Source organism: Muntiacus reevesi, chromosome 4 (genome assembly GCF_963930625.1).
Source record: "Muntiacus reevesi chromosome 4, mMunRee1.1, whole genome shotgun sequence".
NCBI classification, from domain to species: domain Eukaryota; kingdom Metazoa; phylum Chordata; class Mammalia; order Artiodactyla; family Cervidae; genus Muntiacus; species Muntiacus reevesi.
This window is the reverse complement of record NC_089252.1, coordinates 71390573-71409268: the sequence shown is the minus strand read 5'-3', so window position 1 is coordinate 71409268 and position 18696 is coordinate 71390573. Positions and strand designations below refer to the sequence as shown.

At 35.6% G+C, this 18696-nt stretch overlaps 1 protein-coding gene across 4 annotated transcripts in view; it reads right to left on the bottom strand.

Moving 5' to 3' along the window:
• OXSR1 (oxidative stress responsive kinase 1) overlaps positions 1 to 18696 on the bottom strand; it is an 88057-nt gene that overhangs the window by 13784 nt on the left and 55577 nt on the right. For all 4 annotated transcript variants that reach the window (XM_065933005.1, XM_065933007.1, XM_065933006.1 and 1 more), the window contains 5 exons: positions 16937 to 17038; positions 14320 to 14453; positions 8690 to 8738; positions 7994 to 8059; positions 3233 to 3355 (listed from right to left, as the gene is read on the bottom strand). In XM_065933005.1, the coding sequence (XP_065789077.1) occupies positions 3233 to 3355; positions 7994 to 8059; positions 8690 to 8738; positions 14320 to 14453; positions 16937 to 17038 (474 nt within the window). The remainder of the gene's footprint in view (positions 1 to 3232; positions 3356 to 7993; positions 8060 to 8689; positions 8739 to 14319; positions 14454 to 16936; positions 17039 to 18696) is intronic.

Genomic DNA, 18696 nt, shown 5'->3' with positions numbered 1-18696 from the left:
TGGAAAATTAAAAAAACAACAACATATCACTAAACAAATTCAATTTATGGTAAATTCTACCAAGTGTGAATGTGGATTAAGGTCAATTTATAGGTTTTTAAATTTTTCATTACCATTTTACTAATGAGAATCAAGGTTCATGCAATACCTAAGGTATCACACAGCAAGTATATGCCAACAAAAAAAAACCTTAAAAAAAAAACAACTTTGTTTGGAAATAATTAACTTACAGAAAAACTGCTAAAATAAGAATAATACAAAGAACACTGCCATACTCTTTACCCAGACTCATCCAATATTAACCTTTCTCCTTATGTGCTTTATTAGTGTTCACTTTCTTTCTTTTTATATATGTTTAATCAATCCTGTATCATTTGAGAATAAGTTGTATATAATCACGGCTCTTTACAACTGAATAGTTGTGTACTTAAGAATAGGAATATTCTATTACACAACTTCACTCTACTAAAATTATCAATTTCAGTAAATTTAACAATAATAGTTTAATTAACTACCCATAATCCAGCTTTCCAATGACTCGCTACTATCCTTTAGGGCCTTTGTTTTTCTAGTGTAAGATTCTGTCTAGGACCATGTGCTGCAGTCAGTCATCACGTCTCTCTAGATTTTATCTGCACATGATCATTTCCCCTGCCTAGTACATATTCTGAATAGACTGCTCCTATGGGTCGCAAAGAGTCGGACACGGCTGAGCGACTGAACTGAACTGAATTTGTGCTCTGATGTTTCTTCATGATTCAAACTGAAATGAATTCTACATAGTGATTATCTTCTTATGGTATCGTGTTTTAGAGAATCTCATGTATCCTGTGACCCTCATTAGTGATGTTAATTTTAATCATTGAGTCAAGGCATCTTGATTTTTCAGGTAGGGCAGTAGCTATTTTCCCCCTTGCAACTAATAGGCAATCTATGGAGAGATACTAGAAGACCATGTAAATAAATAGCCTGTTTATCATAGATTTCCCATTTATTTAGCACCCACTGATGATCTTTATGATGGCTGTAAAATGATGAATTTCCCCATGCACTCCTAGATTTACCACCACTGGCAGTTTATTGTAATGAAAAATCATCCTTTGCTCCCCATTTATTTATATATCTATGTATTATTTGTATAGGCCTGTTGACTCCTACTCTTTTAATGATTTATAATTATTTCTACACTTAATGATTTTGATGGTTAAATTCTCCCTACTTTGGCTAGTGGGAGCTCCTTCAACTTGGCTCTTATATTATTAAAAATAAAAAACCTTTTCTGTCACAACAAGATATCCCAGATTTATCTTATATTTTCTCTGTGTAAGCCCTGGAATCAGCCATTTCTCCAGTGAGCCTTTGTTTTTTAGTAGGGCATGGCATTTGAAACCAAGAGCTGAGCAAAAAGTGTGCTTACTCTTACTGTTTTTCTGACATTCTGCATACTCGTAATCTTTGATTAGATGCCAGACACTGAATTTCACCTTGTTGCATGATGCTAATTTTGTATTTCTATAAATCTTGAAGCTTTGCTCTGGAATACAGTTAAGCTACTGGAAACAGTTTAATCCTTCTGGATCCTGCTTTGATGAGTTTTAGTTGGGTCTGGAGCAGTGTTCAGTCTAGGTTAATATATTATACCCCATTACTGAGAACTCTACAGAATGTCCTGTGAATTTTAAATTTCTCCAGTCTGGCTGCTGTTTCTGGCTGTGTGAGTGCTGGGCACTGTTCTCCACATGGGTAGTTTTTTCACATACGGTAATCGATAACTATTCTGCTAAAGACTCAAAAGGGAAGCTCTAAGCTTTTTTCTCTGGATAACTCTCTCCTTCCTGGCACTCTATCAAATTTTATATGATTTCATTTTTTACTTTTATTTACTCAACTTGGGAAAACACTTTTCAAGCCACAATGAAAAGAATAATCAATCAAATAAAAGTGCCCCCAAACTGACCTGGATGTTAGAATCAGCAGAGAAGGACATTAAAATAATTATATTACATAACTTCAAAAAGTTAAGGTGAGACACGGAAGATGCAAAAGCAAACACCAAACTTTAAGTATCTAACAACCAAACCAAACACCAAATCACAACTCTAGCATTATGTCTGAGTTGAAAAAGAGATTGCATGGCGTTAGTAGCAGATTAACACTGCAGAAAGAAAGAAGGATGAACAGGCTAGCAATAGAAACTAGCAAAATGAAACTGAGGAAAAAAGAATTTTTAAAAAATGAAAAGATCAATGAGCAGTCAGACAACTTTAAGCCTAATATACATGTTATCTGACTCTCCAAGGTGGAAGGACAGAAAAAACTATTTGAAAATATGATAGCTGAGAAATTTCCAAACTTAAAAAACAGTGTAAACCCAAAGATTCAAGAAGCTCAATAAACCCTAAATATGAAATGTGGGAAAAAAAAAAAATCTAGGTATATCATAATCAAATTGCTCAAAAACATTCATAAAGAAAATAATCTTAAAATCAGTCAAAGTTAAAAGAAATGTGACTTGTAAATGAATAAGGTAAGTAAACAAGCAGATTTCACACTGGAAACAATGCGAACAAGAAAACTTTGGAACAAATTCTTTAAAATACAGGCCCATGTCATTTTATTGCCACTATGCTTTCTTTACTGTACTTTGTAGATATCATAGTTTGTTTATTTACAAATCGAAGATTTGTGGCAACCCTGAATTGAGCAAGTCTATCAGTGCCATTTTTCAAATGTTATTTGCTCATTTCCTGTCTTGGTGTCTATTTCCAGCAAAAACTAACACACTCACACTATCCAGGATATACAAAATGAAAATAAGGTACACTACTACTCTTCAGATAGAAGGTTAACAAATTTTAGGGACTAAGTGTCAACTGTTAGGCTTTCAAATTCACTAATCCTTTCTTTAAAAATGTCTCATCAGCCATTAATCCAATCCAGTGTACTTTCATCTCAGACATTACAGTTCTCATTTCTCAATTTAGGTCATTTTTATACACCCTAAATATTATCACAGTAAAACTGATACTGCAGTCCCTCTCTCCATGGAGATTTACTTGGGCTCCTGTTGTTAATAAGGTGTTCAAAATATTCTGTCTGTATTTTTTTTTGGTCTGTATTTTTTAATATTTTAGCTGGTTAAGCTGAACAGAACCACAGAATATAGTATTATCTCAGAGGCTTCAGACAGTAAAACAGAACTCTATAAAGCATATAGTTTAACAAAACATACCCTGAGTTGTGAAATTGCTGCTTTTCCTTCCTCACTTTCTTCATCAAACTCATCATCACTCCACTCCCAGCCACCATCTTCTGTCTTATGAAGACGGCCACTGGAACCTGGTACTCTCCGAACCTGCTCATTAGGAAGAGAGACATGGACTGAGCTAGTGTTTGACACTTATGGTACAGAAAAGTCAATCATATTTCTCTATCCTTCTATTACTTCAACACAGTAAGCAGATAACAATTTTCCCCATAAATAAGCTTTCCCATGTAAAGTCACATCCACCACCCTTCACTTGCTCTCTGGTCCTCATCTCCACTGTTTGTCTTTACTCACAACCACCGACTTTCCCTGTACTTTGATAGTCTGAGCCTGCACACCATCCAAATCCCTCTTATGTGAAGTCAGATGAAATCTGAGTAATGGCTTCATATCTTCAGACATCAAGAAAAAAATCAGGGCAGTTTAAGCGCCAAATAAATACATTCAGGATAAAGAAGATCATGGGTTTTGGGTTTTTTTTTTCGATTTTAACTTTTAAAATCACAATTATACTTGCCAGTTCAAGAGTGACAGCTGTGCAAATGTTAAGAAAAAGAGCAGTGCCCTAACTTTCATCTTCTTCCCCACAGGCAACCACTTTCAATTCATTTTAGTTTAGTCTTTTAGAATGTATATATATTCATCTCTCTGAGTAATCTGTTCTTATTATTACCCCTTGATTTTCTGGTTTTAGAAATTATCTATTGACTTCTTGCTACAGAAGATGAGAATTTAACCCTATTACTAATTCCCTACTCTTTTTTCAAGATACATTGTAATTTTGGGTAAATCAATTATTATTATTATTATTATTTTTTAGTTTAAAAATACCACATTTTAACACTTCTGAGTATTAAATGAAATTAACATTGGTTAAAGTACCTGGCAAATAGAAAGCACCTAATAAATGTTTGTTGATTCTCAAACTGAATGTCTTTGCAAATAAAAATGACAAATGCATCTATATGTAACTAATTTAAAACAAACAAATATAAATTATTTCACAGATCCTTTTAATGAACAGTGTTTCATCCTTAAGACACCAGTTCTTTAACCATTATCAAGATTGCTTTCAAAATACTTTAAGGCTCTGAAATAGATGCATGCATAATTTCAATACAATTAAATAAAATGAAACTACTCTAAATGACAGAAGTATATAAAATAAATAAGATCACCTTTATAACCTGGATAATGCATAGTAATTTAAACAATAAACCAGAATTTGTAAAATTCAACATGTACTTCTATATAACGGGCCTAACAATGCTTTTAAACTGATTGAGGCCAGTTTTCAAACAACTACTTAGGTCAAACTGTATTCCACACGGAAGATGTTGGCTTATTTTCAAGTTTGCCTTTCTTTGCAAAATTCAGTTTGTTTTCTAAAGTCAACATGTTTGGACTATATTAGACATTTAATTAACAACTTTAGAATTTTAAACTTTCACATAAAAAGCTTTATGAGGTGGTCCTCACTTTAGAAAACCTTTAAGAATATCACCCGTGTTAAAGTTTTCACAGTTACAAAAATGAGGGTTATTGCTGATGACAGGTCTTTCTCTAAAGAACTTCTCACTGTGGTGTACTCTATATGTACACCCAAGAAAACTTCCAATATGTCTTCTGGATAATAATTATGGTAAACTGGAAAACCCCAAAGGGAGGCTTTTCTATATGTATGAGAACAATATTTCCAACAAGAAGCCCCTTCATATAAATATATGAAGAATCACAAATTGATATATTTATGCAAAGGAAAATTATAAAATGCTTCATGATAGGCCTATATGAAACATTTTCTTACAGATTCTGAAAATATATCAACAATCATCTTATGTATGATCTTAGCATCCCCTCACTTTTTTTAAGAATGCCATCATTTTTGTTTCACTAGCAAGAGGGCTCTATCATGGCCATAAACGTTACTGACAATAAATATTTTCTGGTTTGTGTCTGTTTATTTCTGAGGGTGAATGACAAAAGGAAAACATTCTCCTTTCTCTCCCTCTCCCTGATAAATGGGTAAATCAAATGTTTATATAACATGATTATATAAACTATACAGTTGAACCATATATATTACAATTACTTTTCTTTCCTGCAGAACTTTTTATTTCCCGTGGAGTTAATATTTGCTTTCTTTCTTTAAAAAAAAGTTATTTATTTTTGGATGTGCTGGGTCTTCGTTGCTGCATGTGGCCTTTCTCAAATTGCAGCGAGGAGGGGGGATATTCTCTAGCTGCAGTGTGTGGACTTCTGATTCGGAGCACAGGTTCCAAAGTGTGGGCTGAGTAGTTGCAGCACATGAGCTTAGTTGCTCCATGGCATGTGGAATCTTCCTGGACCAAGGATCAAACCCTTGTTCCTTGCATTGGTAGTAGAGTCTTAACCACTGGACCACTAGGGAAGTCCTGCTTATTTCTTACTTGTCATATTTATCCCCAGATTCTCTCCCTGATTCCCTCCTCTGGTCATATTCATATACATTAGGTATTCATCAGTGTCATCTTCTTGAGGAAGCCTCTCACCAGAGCCCTGCGATCTGTTCCATCAGACTGACACCAGGTTTGATACCTCAGATCTCACTCTATCAACCAGAGGACTGTGCTTCCTCAATCACATGACTTTCCTATTCTTACTTTAAGCACTTACTCTACTATTAGCATGGTGTATTTACGAAAGCCATGCATTTCTGAACATAATTTGATTCCATTCCTACACTCCACTTAATAGTTTGCCTGGTAAAAAAAGAAAACACTTCTGGGTTAGAAAACATTTCTTTTTCCCTAATGTTCAACATAAAGCTCCATTGTGATGTGGCTTTCACAGATGCTACTGAGGTTCTTATGACTGTTGATTCTATCTGTAACTTTCCCCATTCTCTGGAAGGCTACAGGATCTTTTCACCTCCAGTATTCCGAGCTGACGCAATGAACATGAACTTGGGCAAACTTCAGGAGATGGTGAGGGACAGGGAGGCCTAGCATGCTGCAGTCCATGGGGTCGTAAAGAGCTGGACATGACTGGGCAATTGAACAACAGCAACAGCATTCTGAGCTACCATGGGAATGTGCTTTAGCATTGGTCTATTTCCATTCATTGTGCTGGGTACTTGAGCTCTTTCAAACTGGAAATACATGAAATTTTTCTTGAATAATTTTTCGTGATATCTTTTCTTCTGTTTTTCTCAGTTTTCCTTTTCTGGAACTCCTTTTACTTAAACATTGAGCCTTCTCAAATAACCCTCTAATGTTCTCATCTTTTCTGTCTCTTGGCTTTTTGGCTCTATTTTCTGGAAAATTTCCTCAACTTTACCCTAAAATCTTTGTAATGAATTTTTCCATTTTTTCTATAATGTTTTCAATTCTCAAGAGCTTTTTGTTGGTGGTAGTGCCATTCTTTAAATGCTTCTTTTCTTAAATTAACAGCTAAGACATAATTCATATAACATTGATCCATTTAAGGTATTACAATCCAATGATTTTCAGTATGTTCAGAGTTGAAAAACCATCTCTACAATCACATTTCAATCATTTTCATCACTCCCTCCACTTCCCACAAAACATCCCATACCCATTAGCAGTCCTACCCATTCCCTTACAATCTGCTCAAGTCCCAGGCAATCAATAATCTACTTTCTGTCCCTGTACGTTTGCTTGTTCTGGATATTTCACATAAGCAGAATCACAGAATATGTCTTTCAGTTAGCATAGTGTTTTAAAGGTACATCCATGTTATGCCATGTATCAGTACTTCACTCCTTCTTACTGCTGAATAATATTCCATTGTATAGGTTCATGACATTTTCTATATCCATTTATTAGTAGATGGGCATTCAGTTTGTTTTCACACTTTAGCTACGAATAAAACTTCCATGAACATTCATGCACGTATTTTTTTTTTTTACTTTGTTAGCTCATCCAGTTCTACTACACTTTATTATTTTTTTTTTTCATTTATTTTTATTGGTTGGAGGCTAATTACTTCACAACACTTCAGTGGGTTTTGTCATACATTGACATGAATCAGCCATGGAGTTACATGTATTCCCCATCCCGATCCCCCCTCCCACCTCCCTCTCCACCAGATCCCTCTGGGTCTTCCCAGTGCACCAGGCCCGAGCACTTGTCTCATGCATCCCACCTGGGCTGGTGATCTGTTTCACTATAGATAATATTCATGCACATATTTTTCTGTGTACAAGTTTTCAATTCACTTGGGTATGGCTAGGACTAGACTTGCTGGGTCATACAGCAACTTTGTTCAGTCTTTTGAGAAACTGCCACAAAAGTGACCACACCATCTTCCATTTCCATCAGTAATGTGTGAGGATTCCAATTTCTCCACATCTTTATCAATACTTGTTATGGTCTGTCTTTTTTGTTATAGTTATTCAGGTGGGTGTGAAGTGGTGTCTTCATTGTTTCTGTATGGTGGAAAGAAACTTCCCAACTTCCCAACTCACTTTGGTAGTTGCAAACAGTGATTTAACACAACTTAGAATTAATTAATTATGTACCATCCTTTTTCATTCCAGTTGAAAGCGGAGTACTACTGAGGCATAGACTATTGCTAAAAGAATATATCAAGCATGCTAAAGAAAAGACTGAAAGAAAATGAGTAATATTCATACTGTTAACATAGTATTAGTCAAATACACTTTCAAAATGCAAAAGTAAAACTTATAATTTCTCAGAAAAACTGAGTTAAATCCACATTTACCTTTTTAGCTCTTTCAGAAATGGTTGGTGCTCTCTGCAATATTTTTTCTTGAAGAAATTCTTTATTCTGGAGAGGAAAAATAAGTTTTCTTTTCATAAGAAGTTTTTACTGAACAAAAAAATTGACACAGAAATATTCACCACAATTAATGTGATACAGTAACTGTTTTTATAACGTTTGAGAAAAGCTTCTATTCTTTCATTCTGAAGATCCTTTATTATACTACTACCATGACTTTATAAATTGAGACAAAGCTTTAATGTATTGTATGAACCACCATCTATGAAAAGTTTGCTTTAACATACGTCCTTTGGGATTGTGGTCCCACATTTCCCAACTACAATAACATCCTATTTATCCCAAATCTTTGGGAAATGAGATGTTTACAAATTCAGTAATAAATCCTGAAATGAGAGTTCAGTATATTTCACAGGATTTTCCACAGATTTTATTTATAGTGGTAATATTCATTTTTCCTGTTTTAAGTTTTACCTGACACTTAAATTAACTTATAGAAAAATATATTTAACTTAAATATGAAAGACTGTCTAAATAATGGCCCCAGCAATTATTTGATCTACCATCACCCTTCCAAAAATAATCATCTGAAGGTAATGCAACCTCTGAATAGTAAACCTAATGTAGGTGTTTGAGGAAGATCATGTGAATACATGAAACCAAGTTAGAATGTCCTACCTTGGCTTTTTGGAAAAACTTGTGCCTTAACAGTTCTGCTGCTGTTGGTCTAAAACCAGAAAAGAAAGTTTTTATAGTTAATTGAAGTGGAATGTGGGTTTTCATCTTCAAAAATGAAAACATGATTTCTTGAGCATCAATATAAAAACTCAGAGCACTCCACTGTCCTTAACCTGCTAAAAACGAAAAAGGAAAAGCTCAGTACAAGGCATTGAATAGAATTTAAAAACTCAAATAGAAATTTTCTGGTAACAATGATTGTAGGCTCTTGCAAAAATTCATTAGTGAAATGTTTCTTTTAGAAGCATAATTTCTTAATGGCTTTCAATATATTTGCTATTTAATATTATTTCCCATGAAGTTGGCTTTATCTACTTTAAAGAAACAAAAAAATATATATTTAAACTGACAAATCGAGAACTGTGCTTCTTGCCACATAATTACCTGTCTCAACTTACGTAATTACATATTCTTAAAAAATAATTTCACAATTTCCTTTAAAAAACTGAAGATTCTAAGAGTAATATATAGTTTCCAAATTTAATCTAAACTTAGTTTTTAACTTAACTGTGCACAGTCTTACTTCATTTGAGTAAAGGCATTGTTGTTAACTTCACAAACTAGTATGAGAATAAAGAATAAACAATGCTACACTTAAGAAATTGGACCTAACTGACGCCACATACCTACTATGCAACGCTGAACAAGTCACTTCTTTAAGGTTCAGTATTACCTGGCTAAATCCCTAAAAGCAGTGATTTTTTTTTTTTTTTTTTTTTAATTTTTTTATTTTTCAGTGGGTTTTGTTATACATTGATGTGAATCAGCCACAGAGTTACACGAATTCCCCATCCCGGTCTCCCATCCCACCTCCCTCTCCACCCGATTCCTCTGGATCTTCCCAGCCCAACAGGCCCGAGCACTTGACTCATGCCTCCCACCTGGGCTGGTGGTCTGTTTCACCACAGAAAATATACATGCTGTTCTTTCGAAACATCCCACCCTCCCCTTCTCCCACAGAGTTCAAAAGTCTGTTCTGTACTTCTGCGTCTCTTCTTCTGCCCTGCATATAGGGCCATTGTTACCATCTTTCTAAATTCCGTATATATGTGTTAGTATACTGTAATGTTCTTTATCTTTCTGGCTCACCTCACTCTGTATAATGGGCTCCAGTTTCATCCATCTCATTAGAACTGATTCAAATGAATTCTTTTTAACGGCTGAGTAATATTCCATGGTGTATATGTACCATAGCTTCCTTATCCATTCATCTGCTGATGGGCATCTAGGTTGATTCCATGTCCTGGCTATTATAAACAGTGCTGCGATGAACATTGGGGTGCACGTGTCTCTTTCAGATCTAGATTCCTCAGTGTGTATGCCCAGAAGTGGTATTGCTGGGTCATATGGCAGTTCTATTTCCAGTTTTTTAAGAAATCTCCACACTGTTTTCCATAGTGGCTGTACTAGTTTGCATTCCCACCAACAGTGTAAGAGGGTTCCCTTTTCTCCACACCCTCTCCAGCATTTATTGCTTGTAGACTTTTGGATAGCAGCCATCCTGACTGGCGTGTAATGGTACCTCATTGTGGTTTTGATTTGCATTTCTCTGATGATGAGTGATGTGGAGCATCTTTTCATGTGTTTGTTAGCCATCTGTATGTCTTCTTTGGAGAAATGTCTGTTTAGTTCTTTGGCCCATTTTTTGATTGGGTCATTTATTTTTCTGGAATTGAGCTTCAGGAGTTGCTTGTATATTTTTGAGATTAATCCTTTGTCTGTTTCCTCATTTGCTATTATTTTCTCCCAATCTGAGGGCTGTCTTTTCACCTTACTTATAGTTTCCTTTGTTGTGCAAAAGCTTTTAATTTTCATTAGGTCCCATTTGTTTATTTTTGCTTTTATTTCCAATATTCTGGGAGGTGGGTCATAGAAGATCTTGCTGTGATTTATGTCAGAGAGTGTTTTGCCTATGTTCTCCTCTAGGAGTTTTATAGTTTCTGGTCTTACGTTTAGATCTTTAATCCATTTTGAGTTTATTTTTGTGTATGGTGTTAGAAAGTGTTCTAGTTTCATTCTTTTACAAGTGGCTGACCAGTTTTCCCAGCACCACTTGTTACACCACATTAACAAATTGGAAGATAAAAACCATATGATTATCTCAATAGATGCAGAGAAAGCCTTTGACAAAATTCAACACTCATTTATGATTAAAACTCTCCAGAAAGCAGGAATAGAAGGAACATACCTCAACATAATAAAAGCTATATATGACAAACCCACAGCAAGCATCACCCTCAATGGTGAAAAATTGAAAGCATTTCCTCTGAAATCAGGAACAAGACAAGGATGCCCACTCTCACCACTACTATTCAACATAGTGTTGGAAGTTTTGGCCACAGCAATCAGAGCAGAAAAAGACGTAAAAGGAATCCAGATAGGAAAAGAAGAAGTGAAACTCTCGCTGTTTGCAGATGACATGATCCTCTACATAGAAAACCCTAAAGACTCTTCCAGAAAATTACTAGAGCTAATCAATGAATATAGTAAAGTTGCAGGATATAAAATTAACACACAGAAATCCCTTGCATTCCTATATACTAACAATGAAAAAACAGAAAGGGAAATTAAGGAAACAATACCATTCACCATTGCAACAAAAAGAATAAAATACTTAGGAGTATATCTACCTAAAGAAACAAAAGACCTATACACAGAAAACTATAAAACATTGATGAAAGAAATCAAAGAGGACACAAACAGATGGAGAAACATACCATGTTCATGGATTGGAAGAATCAATATTGTCAAAATGGCTATTCTACCCAAAGCAATCTATAGATTCAATGCAATCCCTATCAAGCTACCAACGGTATTTTTCACAGAACTAGAACAAATAATTTCACAATTTGTATGGAAATACAAAAAACCTCGAATAGCCAAAGTAATCTTGAGAAAGAAGAATGGAACTGGAGGAATCAACCTGCCTGACCTCAGACTCTACTACAAAGCCACAGTCATCAAGACAGTATGGTACTGGCACAAAGACAGAAATATAGATCAATGGAACAGAATAGAAAGCCCAGAGATAAATCCACGAACCTATGGACACCTTATCTTTGACAAAGGAGGCAAGGATATACAATGGAAAAAAGCAGTGATTCTTAAACACTGCTGTGCATTATAATATCTGGGAGTTAAAAAAAAGTCCTTTCGACTAAAGAGATGAGGGTCATAATCTAGCTATGTAAGAACAAGAGAGCAGGTAGCCTAGGTTTTGTATCGCCCTCCTGGAATTCAGTTGGCATACCAGATGGGAACTGTTACACAAGAGAGAAATAAACTATCTTATAAATATAAAAAATCTCAGGCTGTTCCCTGTAACAGACAGCAGAATCTGTGGGGGCAAACTAGGATACAGTTTTTAAAGCTCTCGAGGTGACACCAAAATGCACTCAAGCTCGAGAACCAGGGCCTCAGAGGATTCTCATAGAAATTAAAAGAGAAAATAAATGTGGAAGGGCTATGCAAACTCAAAGTAGACATTACCATTCCTACTTTTTCATTCAGTCACAATTTCAGTATGTTTACCAGTTCGTACAACACTGTTTCTTATTTGTTCCCTTCTTATGGGCTCATTTCCTTCTTTCTAAAATACACTTCAGAGGAGTTCTTTAAGTGATAAAACATGACTGGAAAACTCAATTTTTGACTGAAAATTATTTCATGCTTACTGGTGAATGATAGTTTGACTAGATTTAGAGAATTAGAGAATTCTGGGTTAACAGTTATTTTCTCTCAGCATTGTTCCACTAAAGCGTCTGATCTTAACTGTTGTTGTTGGCTAAGTGGTTTGTCCATCTGCCTGCTATTCGTCAATTAGGTAATCTGTTCTCTCAGGCCGCATTTAAGACCTTCTCTTTGTATTTGTGTCCATTAGATTCATGACAATGTATACAAGTGGAAAAAGACGGATACTGCTTGGAATCTAGGACAATAATTCCTTAGCCTGAAAATACAGATATTTCATCAATTCAGAACATTCTTGGCCATTATTTTTTCGAACGTTGCTTCCGGTCCACAGTGTGGTGTTTCACTGTGTGTTCTGTAATTCTGGATTGTGATCTCTTCAGTGCAAGAATTGCAGGGACCTGGGTTTTGGAAGTAGTCTAACAGTGCAGTTTCTGATTGCTTCTGCCAGAAACAAAACTGGCTTAGTAATAACTGTTTTACTTTCTAATCCTGTGGATCCCTGGATAATATGTGTATAAATTCAGACTGTAAACCTGCAGCGTGTCCAAGTCAGAGGGCTTGATTATTCAGGAAAGATTTCTGTTGTGTTTCTGTTATAACAGATTTTTATTGTTGTTGTTCTTTGATCTATCCTTTCACTCAGGATGCAGACTTACGAATGTTCTAGCTTTAAGCAGAAATCTTAGCTCAAAATCCCCATATGGGTGGGCCCTATATCTCATTTTTAGTCCCCACTTGGAAGTTAAAAATCCAAACCAGTAGGTTATTAGAATGAATAGTGTCATACTGAAGGCAGCGACAGGATTAGTTTATAATAGTTCTTGGATTTACAGCTTCCTTATTAATTCTGGCATCTGAAGACCTCCCTTTATTACAGCTCATCTCTATTCTTGTTATTTAAGTTTGATAGATTTATCCAGAATTTCTAGCTGTTTGTAACAGAATTCTGTTATTTCAGTCAACTAATTTGGCAGAAGTAAGTGTTCCCTATGTTTTAATACCACTGTATTAAGAAAGAGGAAAAAAGTTCTAAAACCACAGGCTTGAACTTTGCTGCCAATTTTTCTTACCCTTTCCAATATTTCCAACAGTAAATTTTGAAGCCCATTAAATATACTAAAGACATGATCAAGGAAGTTAATTCAAACCTTTTAGTTTTGTTGAGCTTTAGAAAAGTCAAAATTAAAAATCTTTTAGTACTACGAAACTGAGTGGTCTACATACCACGTGAAACAGAAAAATATGATAGAGTGAGAACAGGGCCCAAGGTTAGGAATCAGGAGTTTTGACTGACCTCAAAGATAAAAGATTATATGCAATAATCTTTAACTTCTATACTTCTGTTTAATTCACAGATACACACATTAGATGATCACGTTTCTTTAACTCACCTGCCATTCAATATTTCTAGTGTTAACAATAAGCTATTTGATTTTTTGCTCTACTTAACTAAAATACCTTTCCAATAAGGAAGAAAGTATGACTATTTGACATTAAATATAGTATTTGCTATTTCCCTTGTTAATAAAATCGTAAAGAGCATTAAGATACTGGTTTACTTATAACTCTTAAATGCAAATTAAAAATAAGCCCTCCCACTAACATTGCAGCTCATTAACAAATACATTTATAACTCTAAGAAATTAACCAAGAAATAGCTTAACTATTTAGGGTGCACTGTATACTAAAAAGAAGGGAGAAAATAAATAATTCACTCATTTTCAATTTAGTATAATGGTCAGTGTAAATTTTTTCTAATGTTTAAGTTTAGTTCTTTTGAATTCTCTGCATACATATGTATGTATGCATGTGATTCTTAGCCTTTCCCAATGGTTTATATATTATATGAAGAGGATAAGTTTTATCTCATATTTTACCTTTTTTCTGGATCTTTTTGAAGGCACAATGAAATCATTTTTCTAAATGATTTTCCGTATTTTTTCAGCATTTCTTTATCTTGAACACCAGTTTCCAAAGAAGGAGGATCATTTTGCAGTGTCAGCATTAAAACCTGTGAGAATTTTCAACATAATGTAAACTTCTGAAGATTCAATAATCAAATATTGTGGCCACAATTTTTCAATACAGACAACCTCCAAACATCGAAGCAGATTTTATTATCTCAAAGTTCACATCTAGATCAGCTGTTTGGAGACTAGAGCTATTTAGGTGTTTTCCTGATAAATAATACCCTATAGACAGTTGGCTTCCCAGGCAACGTGCCTGCAAAGGCACAACTCTGTCAGCACTGTACTGTATGCACTTTAGTTGAAATCCTTCCTTCATGCCTTCTGTCCAATTCTTACACCAGCAAACTAAAAAAAAAAAAAAAAAAACCCATGGCAAAATTAAAGAGTGTGACCTTGCTAACTTTACCTATTCATAGCTCTATTTCAACTTGACCCCTTGTAACTTGGCCTTCTCTTCCCAGAACTCCTCAAAAATTTATCACAGCAATCACTGATGATGTACTAGTTAACAAAGCTATAACCTTTTTCGTTTGCATCCTTCCGACCTTCCCTGCAGCAATTGTCCATCCTGAATCTCTTCTTTCTTTGACTTACATGGCAACACACTATCTTGATGCACAGAGACGTAAGTAACAAAGGTCCTATTAATATGAGGCAATTTGGGGTGATTTTCTATACTGTTTGACTTTTCAATAAAGCATAACCCATTTTTCTAAGCACAAAGTCAAAACCAAAATTAAAAGGTTATAGTCAGAATTGTTATTTGCCATTCAGATTTAATTTATATTTACTAAAAGGGGATTACTAAGGTTGCAAGTATTTCTCATTTTGAGCAAATAGGTTAACATGTGTATGTCTGGCTACAACTTCAGGAGTCACTGCCTACAATAATATAAAGTAAACCTCATCTTTCTCTCTGACCTCCTTTCAAAAATAAGCCATTTCTTGGGCCTCAAAATAGCCTCCCACCTTACAGTTATAAAGAGTAATCCTTTTCAAAACCTTGTGAATATTCATTTACACCTAGCAGTCTTGACCTCTGGGAAAAAAACCAAGGCCTTAAAGTATCACTAACCTTTCACCCATCAAACATATAGGTTAAAAAATATATACACACGTTTTGAATATGGACATACAGAGAGGTTTTTCATATTATCCTTACTGATTTTGTCTCTCTCTACGTTCTTAGTGCCTTAAAGGGGACAGAGTAACATTTTAAAGGTTCTAAAATGCTCCAAGAACATAAATACATGAATATCACTATGACAAAAATTTACAATGGTGCTCACCATTTTAAACAATCATAAGGCATTTTGTAAAGCGGGCAAGCAAAACTATAAACAACGGCTAGAGCTACAAATAGACAGAATTCATGTGCATATTCTCACTTAGGGGTCACACAGATGAAAATGGTTGCCAACAGTACTGGCAGGACCATCTTGAAACACAAAAAACTCATTTATTACTAATGTTGGCAACATTAGGATTAATAACTACCATTTCGGGTAACTATTCCCTCAGGATGGGGGCTTCCCAGGTGGCGTTAGTGGTAGAGAACCTGCCAATGAAGGAGACACGAGAGACACAGGTTTGATCCCTGGGTCGGAAAGATCCCCTGGAGTAGGAAATGGCAACCCGCTCCAGTATTCTTGCCTGGATAATCCTACAGACAGAGGAGCCTGGTGTGCTACAGTCCATAGGGTCATAAAGAGTCAGACACGACTGAGCAACTGAGCCCACACACACACACACACACACACACACACACACACACACACTTCTTCAGGATGTAACAGGTCTTTAAATAAAAGATGCTTCAAGTCTTACCACAAAGCAAACTTCTATTCAATAACAAAGAAAACAATACATATGTATGGCACATGAACAATCTGCATGGATCTAACATATAAAAAGCACTTAAAAACAGTGGCTGACACAGATGAGTGCTCAATGAATGTCAGCAATAATTACTGTTAACATGGAACTCTTCCAACAACCTTAAGAGGTAGAAATGATCATCATCCCCACTGAGGCTGCTCTACACAGGTGACTGTGGGGGAACACACACTAAAAGGAGACAGATTAGATCCGAACATCAAACTAGCTACATAGTCAGGAGACGGTGGGTCATCGAATAAGAAGGTCAGCTACAATGTAAAGCTACCCAGTGTAACATACCAAATATCTAAGAGATTCTAACTGCTAAAGAAGTTAGAAGGAATGCAGGGCAGAATACGATGGATAAGAATGTCAAGTGATCCCACAAACACAAGAGCTCCAGATATGTGTGTTATTTACATGCAAATGGAGAACAAAATGCTAATATGAATGGCTGAGTTAGTGTAAATGAGAACAATTACTATTTTTATAAACTCTTACATTCATATAGTGCTTTTTAATACAAAAATACTTGTTCATATACTAATAAATCTACATAATTCTAAAAAAAGAATGTCAAATGAGGTAACCCTCTGAAAGAGAACTGAGACATGAGCTGGGATAGTATTGTGAATATAAGCCTTACCTTCATTGGCGGATACTTATGATAAGGAGCTGCCCCTGTGGCCAGTTCAATGGCTGTGATCCCAAAACTCCAGATGTCAGCTTTGAAATCATAACCACGAACCTGTACAGAACAGAGAGATGTACAAGATTACTTTTACCACCCAGGAGCACTTTCAAGATAGCTTCTAATATGTATCAAGAACCACAGACTTTAAGCTGATAAAATATAATCTAAAGTAGGCAAAAGCTAAATTTACTTGCTAAGAGGAAAAAAGAAAAAACTGAATGAATGTCTAGCATCAACGGGGAAATGGTTAAGTACTGTATATTCACTTAGAGAAACATCATACATTCAACTAAAAGCAATATTAATGAATCCTATATGAAAATATGGAAAACCACTTTATGATATAATATGAGAAAGCACTTAAGAAAGACGATTATTAAATTCTTCAGAAGTTTTGATACTATTACAAACAGGTATACAATCTATTAAAGAAAAAATTAGAAAGACCTAAAACAAAAATAAAAGTTTGACAGTCTTTTGTTTTCCAAATTTCCTATGTTACAATATTATTTTATCACCTTAATTTTTGGGGTGAAAAAAATTACATGGGTAAGAATATTTTTAAAGTTGCTAGTGTGAATATGTTGCCAAATTTCTCTCCTTTATACTGTCACTAGCATGTTATAAAATTAAATATTTTAATTTTCTATCCTAAGCAATATAGGAGGAGAAACAGGATTTGGGAGTGTGTGGTTTGAAACCTAAAATTAAAGCTCCATATTACATACTGCCTCAACATGGGGTAAACAGAAGGACCTGCAATGACCTAAGTGAAAGTTTCTTACCCCACTGTCCTCCCAAGGAGAATGTGCCCTAGGCCCCAAGCCCTGCTTATCAAATGATCAGGTGCAGTTCCTATTTATTCCTGAGTAGTAGGTTTCTGCTCCCTGCCAGCCCTCAGAAAACAAGCCAATCACACCTTCACAAGGAAACCAAAGGGCACATCGCTTTCTTGACACTACAAAGCCTGTCTCCTGGAGCGACTGTTCATTCCCTTCCTCAGTGCAAACCCATAAGGCATGCAGTGTCCTCTGCCTCCAGACACATGTACAAGCAAATAATAAATTGCAGCCAAGCTCATCAGGCCTGGTGTCAGGTACCTGCATGTTCAGTCATCTCCATAACCCTAGTGTGGGAAGTCCTGACCCACACTAGGGTCAATACAGGCATTGTAACAGAGTGAAAAGTAGATTCAGTTCTACATACAGAGTCTGACATAAGACGTTAATGTAAAACATCTACAGGGAGTTGGAATACCTACCCAATAGCTTAAAAAACAAGACTCGACTGGATATAATTCATAAATAATGAACAATGAACAGGTGGGAAGTAGAGACAGAAACAGCAAGTATGTGTAGTCAGAGAAGAGTCAGAGAGGAGGTGCTGGGATGCAGCATTGCTTAGCAGTAGAAGGGAAGCCAGGGAGAAGTCAGAGAAATGGTCTAATAAGCAGGAGAAGGAGGAAGCTAAAGATGCCAGTCAGAATGGCTGCTATCAAAAAGTCTACAAACAATACATGCTAGAGAGGGTGCGGAGAAAAGGGAACCCTCTTACACTGTTGGTGGGAATGCAAACTAGTACAGCCACTATGGAGAACAGTGGCTTAAACAGTGGAGATTCCTTAAAAAACTGGAAATAGAACTGCCATATGACCCAGCAATACCACTTCTGGGCATACACACCGAGGAAACCCGATCTGAAAGAGACCCGCA